The 10,862-nt window shown below is 39.5% G+C and overlaps 1 protein-coding gene and 1 long non-coding RNA gene across 2 annotated transcripts in view; one reads left to right on the forward strand and one right to left on the reverse strand.

Annotated features, from left to right (window-relative positions):
- Positions 1-10,270, reverse strand: part of LOC110533514 (opioid-binding protein/cell adhesion molecule) — a 335,816-nt gene extending 325,546 nt beyond the window's left edge. Inside the window, exon 1 of the mRNA XM_021617800.3 lies at positions 9,904-10,270. Coding sequence (XP_021473475.1) covers positions 9,904-9,964 — 61 coding nt within the window. The 5' untranslated portion in view covers positions 9,965-10,270. The remainder of the gene's footprint in view (positions 1-9,903) is intronic.
- On the forward strand, positions 4,161-5,867 carry LOC118966720 (uncharacterized). The gene is made up of 4 exons (XR_016483621.1): positions 4,161-4,478; positions 4,731-4,872; positions 5,074-5,202; positions 5,356-5,867. It is a non-coding gene; the product is annotated as an uncharacterized LOC118966720 (long non-coding RNA).
- Positions 10,271-10,862: the final 592 nt, after the last annotated feature.

Genomic DNA, 10,862 nt, shown 5'->3' on the forward strand with positions numbered 1-10,862 from the left:
CTCCTCCTGATTTGCTTTGGGGTCTGTGTTATTGAAGAATAACATCAACTGCTAACAGTAGCCTACTTCAAGTACTACTTGACTTGCAGCTACCCTAGGTAGCTGTATTATTTTGGTTTGGCTTTTTGATATGTTTCAGATATGGACTGATTTAGCATCCTCTTGAACAAACAGTGTGCTTACTTTACTGCGGGAAGACATTGATCTGTTTGTTGCTACCCTCTGGACAGTAGACCATTCGATTAGCTAGTAGGCAAAGTTTTGTAACCTTATAAAGTCCTACCTGCTATGGTTGGTTTTACAGTGCCTTGCGAAAGTATTCGGCCCCCTTGAACTTTGCGACCTTTTGCCACATTTCAGGCTTCAAACATAAATATATAAAACTGTATTTTTTTGTGAAGAATCAACAACAAGTGGGACACAATCATGAAGTGGAACGACATTTATTGGATATTTCAAACTTTTTTAACAAATCAAAAACTGAAAAATTGGGCGTGCAAAATTATTCAGCCCCTTTACTTTCAGTGCAGCAAACTCTCTCCAGAAGTTCAGTGAGGATCTCTGAATGATCCAATGTTGACCTAAATGACTAATGATGATAAATACAATCCACCTGTGTGTAATCAAGTCTCCGTATAAATGCACCTGCACTGTGATAGTCTCAGAGGTCCGTCAAAAGCGCAGAGAGCATCATGAAGAACAAGGAACACACCAGGCAGGTCCGAGATACTGTTGTGAAGAAGTTTAAAGCCGGATTTGGATACAAAAAGATTTCCCAAGCTTTAAACATCCCAAGGAGCACTGTGCAAGCGATAATATTGAAATGGAAGGAGTATCAGACCACTGCAAATCTACCAAGACCTGGCCATCCCTCTAAACTTTCAGCTCATACAAGGAGGCCCATGATCACTCTGGATGAACTGCAGAGATCTACAGCTGAGGTGGGAGACTCTGTCCATAGGACAACAATCAGTCGTATATTGCACAAATCTGGCCTTTATGGAAGAGTGGCAAGAAGAAAGCCATTTCTTAAAGATATCCATAAAAAGTGTTGTTTAAAGTTTGCCACAAGCCACCTGGGAGACACACCAAACATGTGGAAGAAGGTGCTCTGGTCAGATGAAACCAAAATTGAACTTTTTGGCAACAATGCAAAACGTTATGTTTGGCGTAAAAGCAACACAGCTGAACACACCATCCTCACTGTCAAACATGGTGGTGGCAGCATCATGTTTTGGGCCTGCTTTTCAGGGAAGATGTTTCAAATTGATGGGAAGATGGATGGAGCCAAATACAGGACCATTCTGGAAGAACTGAGACTGGGACGGAGATTTGTCTTCCAACAAGACAATGATCCAAAACATAAAGCAAAATCTACAGTGGAATGGTTCAAAAATAAACATCTCCAGGTGTTAGAATGGCCAAGTCAAAGTCCAGACCTGAATCCAATCGAGAATCTGTGGAAAGAACTGAAAACTGCTGTTCACAAATGCTCTCCATCCAACCTCACTGAGCTCGAGCTGTTTTGCAAGGAGGAATGGGAAAAATGTCAGTCTCTCGATGTGCAAAACTGATAGAGACATAACCCAAGCGACTTACAGCTGTAATCGCAGCAAAAGGTGGCGCTACAAAGTAGGGGGCTGAATAATTTTGCACGCCCAATTTTTCAGTTTTTGATTTGTTAAAAAAGTTTGAAATATCCAATAAGTGTTGTTCCACTTCATGATTGTGTCCCACTTGTTGTTGATTCTTCACAAAAAAATACAGTTTTATATCTTTATGTTTGAAGCCTGAAATGTGGCAAAAGGTCGCAAAGTTCAAGGGGGCCGAATACTTTCGCAAGGCACTGTAAATGAATTGGTATGCACACGTTTGAGGTAGAATTACTGTGTTCAGGGAAAGGGGCGATACCTAGTGTCGTGTCTTTACTATCATAAAACTGAAGATTAATCTTTATCAAATAACTCTCTGTAATTATTGTTACGTGATTAAACTGATTAATCATGTAACTGTAATTAACTTGGAAGTCGAGGCACTAAGGAAAATATTCAGATTACAAAATTATAATTTTCCTAATACATCTTTTCAGATATTTTCATATCTGATCAAAAGTCTTCTGAATTAATGAATTATTCATTTTACCTCTCAATAGTCTCATTCCAAACGTCGTAAATTGTTGGTTATCTGCATGAACCCAGTCTTCACTATGAGTCATCCATACATCACTTGTCTTAAATCATTTATTTACTAACTAAGTAATTCACAGAAATGCTTAAACAAACAGTAAATAGTTACAAGGAAATGATAACAGAGTTTCCCTAGTGGGATAAACTGGCATCCCGGCTTGGTGTAAAAAAGGGAAGTGGGGGTCGACTGAGATAAGACAACACACAGTTCATAATTATTACAATTGAAATGCTAATCCTTTGCACATGAACGCTCACTCATCATTCGGGAACAATTGCAATCAATATATATATTTACGCTCAGTGTGTCATCGGGGTCTCTGTTGAAAAGTTTGTTTCTGTTTGTCACTCCCTGACCTTAGTATTCTTTGTTTTCTTTATTATTTTGTTTAGGTCAGGGTGTGACATGGGTGATATGTGTGTTTTTGTCTCATATAGGGTGTTTTTATTGCCTAGGGTTTTTTGTAGATTCATGGGGTTGTGTCCATCTAGGTGTTTATGTAGGTCTATGGTTGCCTAGATTGGTTCTCAATTAGAGGCAGGTGTTTATCGTTATCACTGATTGGGAACCATATTTAGGCAGCCATTGTTGTCGGTCTTCGCGTTCAATGATACCGAATTCCTAGCTGCAGACTTGTAATTAATATCAAAGACTTGTTTTTATTCTGTCGGTATCGATAGTCTAAGACTTTAACCATGTGGTATGGTCAAAGGATTCAGCCATCTACTCAAACCTTGCCCCTCTCGTTATCGAGGTAAGCTGGTCTGCAACCTTTGTCCTCTTGTAATTGAGGGAAACATGGTCTGTTGAGAAATTCTCAAAGTGGGGGTTTTATTCGGGAGTTGCAGAAAAGGGCCTGTCCCAGGATGCCCGACCCTAACTGGGCTCATGGGCGGTCCTCTGATTTAGTTAAACTCAAAAGGGAATTGTAGTTTCCTTCATTAAACAGTCCAAAATCACATTACACAATTTTACAAACAGTGTAATCCTCATTCATCTAATACAACAATTAGATGTAAACCTAATATCTGAGGCTATTATATAAACAGCGTTATGGTAATGTGGTCGTATTGCTTCCCCTGAGTTTCACCAAATTGTACCAAACGGACCAGTTCGTAGCTGGATTCTTCACCGATCTTTCAACATAAATGTTGTTCGGAAGAAATTCCTTTGTTCTCTATGAAAATTCACTCTGCCTCTATACTGTGGCCATGAGGAGATAATCTCCTCCAGGAATTTACGAGCTCTCTCTGACCACAGCAGCCTGTGTGTAGGAGAGGGGGGTGGGGCTTGCTGTACCCAAAGAGGGCAACGTCAAGACACTAGTCTGTCCAAATGAATGTATTCAACTGAAATGTGTCTTCTGCATTTAACCCAGCCCCTCCAAATCAGAGAGGTGCGGGGGGCTGCCTTAGTCAACTCACTGTTCAACGAAGATGTGGATGTCAACTGCCTTGCTCAGGGGCAGAACAAACATTTTTACCTTGTCAGCTCGGGATTCAATCCAGCAACCTTCCGGTTACTGGCCCAACGCTCTAACCAGTAGGCTACTGGCTATCTAATAATATAGAACGCACGCTCCACAACTTCTTAAGGTATAGGGGGCAGCATTTCCACTTTTGGATAAATAGCGTGCACAATTTCAACTTCCTGCTAGGAATATATTATATGCATATGATTAGTAGGTGTGGATAGAAAACACTCTGAAGTTTCTAAACCTAGTTCAATCATGTCTGTGACTATAACAGAACTTATGTAGCAGGCAAAACCCAGAGGAAAACTGTTCAGAATAGTTTTTTTCCCTTCTGACCGTTCCCTCAGTTGTCTTTGCCAAGGGAAATTTCATAGCGATTTTACAGTTCCTACGACTTCCACAGGATGTCACCAGTCTTTGGAATTGGGTTGAAGTTAATCATTGGTGAAACGAAGAAGAGGCACATCCTGGAACAACGTTACACTGTTGATAGTTACACAAGAGGGAAAATGGTGCATGTTTTGTTTACTTGCTCTATTGAATACAGATTGCCCGCCTACAATTTGATCGATTATTAACGTTTAAAAATACCTAAAGTTGTATTACAAAAGTAGTTTGAAATATTTTGGCAAAGTTTATAGGCAACTTTTGAAATGTTTTGTAGTAACGTTGTGTTTTGGAAAGCTGTTTTTTTCCGGATCAAACCTGCTTTATAAATGGACATTTTGGGTATACATGGACGGAATTAATCGAAAAAAAGGACCAATTGTGATGTTTATGGGACATATTGGAGTGCCAACAAAGAAGCTCTTCAAAGGTAATGCATGTTTTATATTTTATTTCAGCGTTTTGTGTAGCGCCTTTTACGCTAGTTCACAGCTGGTTCAGGTGGGTGCATGCTATCAGATAATAGCTTCTCATGCTTTCGCCGAAAAGCATTTTTTAAATCTGACATGTTGGCTGGATTCACAACGAGTGTAGCTTTAATTGAGCACCCTGCATGTGTGATTTAATGAAAGTTTGAGTTTTAACGCGTTTTATTTGAATTTGGCGCTCTGCATTTCCCGAGGCTATTGGCCACTTGGGACGCTAGCGTCTCACTATCCTCAAGTTGATCTTCTTGACTGATGCCAAGGCGGTGGCTGCTATTGGAGCAGCTGCTGACCAGAAAACTGCAGCCAAGGCAGCACTAGTCCACACCTGTCTGTCGAGTGAGTACTAATGGTTGGTACTGTATGCTCCTTTAGGTTCCTCTTGCTGTGTAGGGTATTGTACTGGCCTGTGTGTTACAGTCTTTCACATGTGCAGTAGTGTTTTGCATTGTATTGCTTAATTTATCATTTGTGTCAACTTTGAATTCAATCTAAGCCACAGATTGTTAACTTCCTCCATTTTGTACTTGACCTTTATAGACGCAGACCCCAAGACGTTCAAGGAGCAGTTTGAGAGCAAACATCCCAAATCTCCAATGATCCCAGTACTGGTTGATGTTCATCCTTAGGTGACCACACACTCTCTATTGGACCTACTGTACAGCTGGGGTAAGATTCTTTCATCATTCACACACGGTAGACTTTGTGTAAACCACCATGTTGTCAACAAAATGCTGTCCTCAATGCTAAAGTTGTATTGTTTATGGCTCAATTTTGGTAAATACTGTGATCACTCATCGTTTTAATTGTTGTGATTCACAGATACACGATGACCACGATTTCAATGCTTGCAACTGAGATGGAATGTGACCCCGAGTATGTGACCCCGAATATGACTGGACATGAAATATGTGACAATGACTGACCTTAAAAGGGGTGCAGAAGCACACCAGCACCCCATTTTATGTTTATCCATCATCCCTATAAACCCACCCTACCTTGTTTATTTTCCCTATTCTGCTTCTTTCACTTGTTCTTCTCCTGATTTGATAACATCTAGACTCAGTAACACATTTAAAAGTGTTATGGTGTAGTTTTTGTTACCTTTTCCCCCCATTGTATCTCTGTCATCCTCCTGCTTTTTCTGAGGTTCAGACAATGTACGGTAAATGTGCTGCTCACAATTGACAGCAGAAACATAGATCTGTTTAATATACAAGAAGGATGATGATATAGCTGCGTTTAGGCATGGCTTCCTTGTTTAGAGTCTGGTAAGTGTGTTTCTCAATCTGCTGGAGTTGACCTAGTATTTTATATTAAACCTACCTAAAACATCCAGTTGTTTCTCCATTTGTAACTCACCCACCGAAAATCACAATATGCTGTTTTATATTTTGTGTTATTTGAGCTGTTCTGATTCATAAAATGGAAAAGCAAAATAATCTCTGCGCTCTTGGATGGTAATAATAGTTCATATGGTGTTCTTCGATGTCGCAGGTTTGTGACATTAATAAATTAATGAATCATTTAATCTTTACTTCAAGTGAGATGTGTATATGTTATTTATGAAAGGCTGAAGGAGAAATGGATCTGGTAAAATAAGGGTATATTGCTAACATCATCTAGATAGCTAGCTAGCTATTTTCTTGGCAAAGATTTAGGATAGTATTCTATACAAGACAAGACCAAATGCATAATATAAGCCAACAATTATTATTTAAATAAAATATGAAACAGTAAATTAAAATGTTCAATATATATTTTGTTTTGGATCAAGGTAGAAATTACGTGCAGGAGCTTTTAGGGATTTGTAGCCTTGCATGATGTCAACTTTCCTGCTAATTCGCATGTTCAAATCTAAAGATAAATATAGATGAATATATTGATTAAAAGTCACCTTGTCCAAGAGAGATTTGCATGGTTATCAAAACGTTACACCAGGGAAAGCCTACATGAAACACAGACCTTATATGTGTTGAAAAAACGATTGGAACCATTTCCGTGTTTGCCTGCTAGGTTTTATGGGTATTATGACGTGTCCACTGTTGGGCTCTATACATCACCCTGTAATTGAGGCAAGGATGAATACGATGAACATATCTCTTAGTGTGTTCAAAATAATCAGTCAGACACATTTCTGAGTAAATGCGCACCGGAGAATTCCACACATGCCCTTTTAAAAGTCTTCATTAGATGTGTTTGTACATTTGAGACGCTGTTATTTCAAGGCTCATTATCTTACAAATAGCTGAGAGAACAAAACATTGTGCTCCAGTCGCACAGAGCTGTCGAAGATAATGAATTGCATCGAGTGTGCACAATTGATAAGAACGCTTTGTGAATCAGCCGGCAAGTCTATAGCATTACTTTATGAAAATTAACAAGAGAACCCCAAACTTTAATGGGATCATATTAATCTTCCCACTCATACATATTATGAAAGCTTCCTGCAAGGACCATATAGACAGGTGGTTTGCGAAACACTTACGAATGCACTGCGTGGCCCCTTATAGTCAGTCTGTAGTCATTTACTCAGGGCAGGGCGGTATAATGTATTTTACTATATACACCGGTATTGATCTACACACCGGTGTGTATTTTATCAACAGTACCTTCTATATAGTTATTTTAATGTTTGAATTGTTATATGAACAATTGTGTAATGAATCAACAAAACGTCAGTCATCTGTTTTTTCCAGTGGTAAAAGACTGCTAACAGCTGAGCACTGCTAGATTATGGAGGATTCTCTACCTTCTCTGTTGCTAGCACAACAAGTAAAAAAACAAGGCTAAAAAATTGTGACACCGTATGTAAATTAGAACAAATGAGTGCAGGAAATTAAGGAATTACAAGTGAATTCTGGAATTGAACCAATAACTATGCAAATGTCAACCATTGGGAAGCACCAGAGTTTGAGGCTCGATTCCTATGAAATGCTATACAAATAGGACTGAATACTTAATTGTCAGGTTTGCACTCCTATTATTTTTGGTTAAAGTTTGGATGACCACTATAAAACAAATCAGAATTGAAAAAGCCCATTAAAACCACTTACAATCCATTTGTTGCCGTCCTAGAGTTATGCACTACCCATAATGTATGTTTACAACTTTTTCTATTCAGAAACATAAAATACCATCTAATACCGTTATACCGTCAGAAATGAGAAAAGTACTGTAATATGATATTTTGGTCAGATTGTCCAGTCCTAATTTAAGTCATGTGGTCTCTCGTGTCTAATCACAGTTACTCGATATGACAGGTCCTGGATTCTACAGGAAATCACATCCATTTCCTTCAATCATTCTCATCTTGAGGGAAGTGACCAGTGTTTCCCACTAAGGTCTTCCAGGCAATATCCAATGCAACCAACATCAACATTATCAACATTATCAGCAGGATGGGGAGTGGGGAAAAGGAACATGGACAACTCCTAAAAATACTTACTAGGGTCAGTTTCATACATTGAGGGAGTATAGACTACATTTCAGTGTATTTCGGCTGAGATGTAGTATAAAACAAGTAGACACAGAGAAGCAATAGAAATCTATGCCAAATAATATACAGTACACAATACTATTGATTGAGTGCAAAAATACAAAATGGATGCCACATTGACCTTAGCAGACAGAATCCTTCATACATCTGTGAATGGCCCAGTGCGCTTGTACTGTTTATGAAGCTGGTTGATTTGATGAACTTTGACAAGGATGTAACCTGCTCTGGGCTGTGACGGAGAGAGTACAATAGTAATGGTACTGTAGGGACAGAGCACACAGATTTAGCTTATTCAGTGTTCCTACCAAAGTATGACCATACACATTTTTGACTACATCTCATTCAAAGATAGGGTCCTAGTTGAGTAGTTGAATTCATGTTAATCACAGTGTATTGACATTTAAATCTTTAATTTCTATAATACATGGGGGGCTATGGGTAGGTGTGCTGGCATTTGAAAGACCAGGACACTGTAGATTTTCCATAAGATTATGTCAGTAGCTTGTTGTTGGCCAGGAGTATAAAATATCCTGCTATTTCTGTAGGAGTCTTAGGGTTGATGGAGGAGTTTGAGGGTCCATGGAGGAGTCATAGGGTCCATGGAGAAGTCTTACAGTCCATGCCTTAGCGTATCATTCAACATCCAAAAATCAATAGCCATAGTTGCAGTGGCAATGAATAATCCACCCATTTGGCTAGAAGAGTATCAAAAAGGACCCTTCAATATTGTACAACACCTTACCCACATTGAGTCTCCATTTGAGTGACTGCACTGCCTAGACAGCAGTGTTCTCCTGATATCATTGTCCCAGTGGCGGGCAGGGCCCCTACTATAGGCCCTATGATGTCACCGTGGAACAGATGGAGTCTGTTAGTCATGCCGGATTGCTATTGACCCCAAAGCTCTCGGTGAGTAGGGCCACCACATGCCATCTGCATTGCTAACTGTCCTGGCTTTGCTGCGTCTTCATCCAGTGCAAGCTCGGACACACCCCTGCAATGTAACTGTTTCAGCTTGTGCATGACTTTTAGAAGTGTGTGTATGTGTGTGTGCGTGTGTGCTTGCATGAGGAAGTAGGTACAATGTGGTATATGAGGATTGTTTGCATAATGTACTACATTGGGCTAATCCTGAAAAATATGACCTACACAATTTTCAGAAATGTAGAATTTTGCTCCAGTAATATATCCAATAACAGAAGAACAGAAGAAATAGAAATGTGCCTCAAGCACTTTCCAATTGTAATCATAGACTCTCTTTCCCTGAACATCAATTATGAAACACTCACTCTCCTCTCTGTTGATTAACATGTCAAACGCTGCACGTCTAGCTGCGACCGACACAAATTATCCAGACCTTGAAGTCATGGTGTGAAAAAAGCGGTTCCGTTAGACATGGCCCCAGAATGATCAATATTAATTTGCTTGGCTAGGCTCAAAATGGGACAAAACTGGTTTTCTGCACTGTATGCTGTTGCCAAAGCAAGCTTTTCTTTACGTTAGTTTCTGTCTACATCAAAACCCAATGGAAGCAAGTTTTGGCAAAGCTGTGGGAGCTTGTGAGGACACAAAATTGAGCAAGTATCTCCTTGACCTAAGACCAAAGCTTTTTAGTAGAATCAACAATGCCTGGACCACTTTCCTCCACTGTATTTCATCTGAATATTTTACAACAGCATATATGGACAGTAACAGACCAATTCTTGGGAGAGAGAGAGAGAGGGGAGAGTGAGACAGAGTGTGTGATTGTCAAATGTAGCTCCCCGTAGAACTCTGTTGCTATGGTTTATCACTTTGCAACATTAGTACCAATACACGAGCAAGAAAGCTGTAGATGGTGAGAAAGAAAAAGAGAGGGAGAGTAGTCTTACCTGGGAACACGAGCAGAGCGAACACCCATGACAGGATGAGGAAACACATAGAATTATACATTCTTCCAATTTAATCTGTTGACACCGTTGAACACTTGTGCTTCTTCTTCGCCGTCTTCTTGTATTGTAGTAGTGTTTTTTCTAACAGGAACACAGACAACAAGACAGTGATGTTTTGCTCTCTTTCGTAAATCTACAATTTTGGAGTTTTTCCTTCGACTGGTGTTCTCTGTGCTGAAGGTTATTTAAATCCACTGCAAATTGTAGCAGCATGCAGCGACGGAGTCCTCATTCAGTATTCTCACTCACACATACACAGGGACCAAGCCGAGGGAGAGGGGTGGTCTGTCTCTGCTCTCCCTCTATTGGCCGAGGCTTTTGACTGTCAGTGCCATCTGGCTTGCTTAATCTAAGGAATGTGAAAAGATTTATACTTTCGATACTTAAGTATATTTTAGCGATTACATTTACTTTTGATACTTAAGTATATTTAAAACCAAATACTTTCAGACTTTTACTGAAGTGGTATTTTACTGGGTGAGTAATTTTCTATTAAAGTATCTTTTAATTTTACTAGACGACATGTGTACATCTTGTTATGAATTGATGCTGTAAAACAACGTTACATTGTTAAAACTGGATCAGCATTCCTTGCCCAGACTGACCAGTTTGTGTAACGAATCTCTTTGTCGTCTGAGGAGGAGTAGGAAGGATCGGACCAATATGCAGCGTGGTAAGTGTCCATGTTAATTTATTAGACTGAACACACGAAACAAAATAACAAAGTGAATGGAAGAAATGAAACAGTTCTGTCAGGTGAATACACAAAACAGAAAACAACTACCCCCAAATCATAGTGGGAACACAGGCTACCTAAGTATGGTTCTCAATCAGAGACAACGATTGACAGCTGCCTCTGATTGGGAACCATACCAGGCCAAAAGCACAAATACAAAACA

The sequence above is a fragment of the Oncorhynchus mykiss genome, chromosome 10 (assembly GCF_057628025.1).
Source record: "Oncorhynchus mykiss isolate SJ-2025 chromosome 10, ASM5762802v1, whole genome shotgun sequence".
Classification (NCBI taxonomy): domain Eukaryota; kingdom Metazoa; phylum Chordata; class Actinopteri; order Salmoniformes; family Salmonidae; genus Oncorhynchus; species Oncorhynchus mykiss.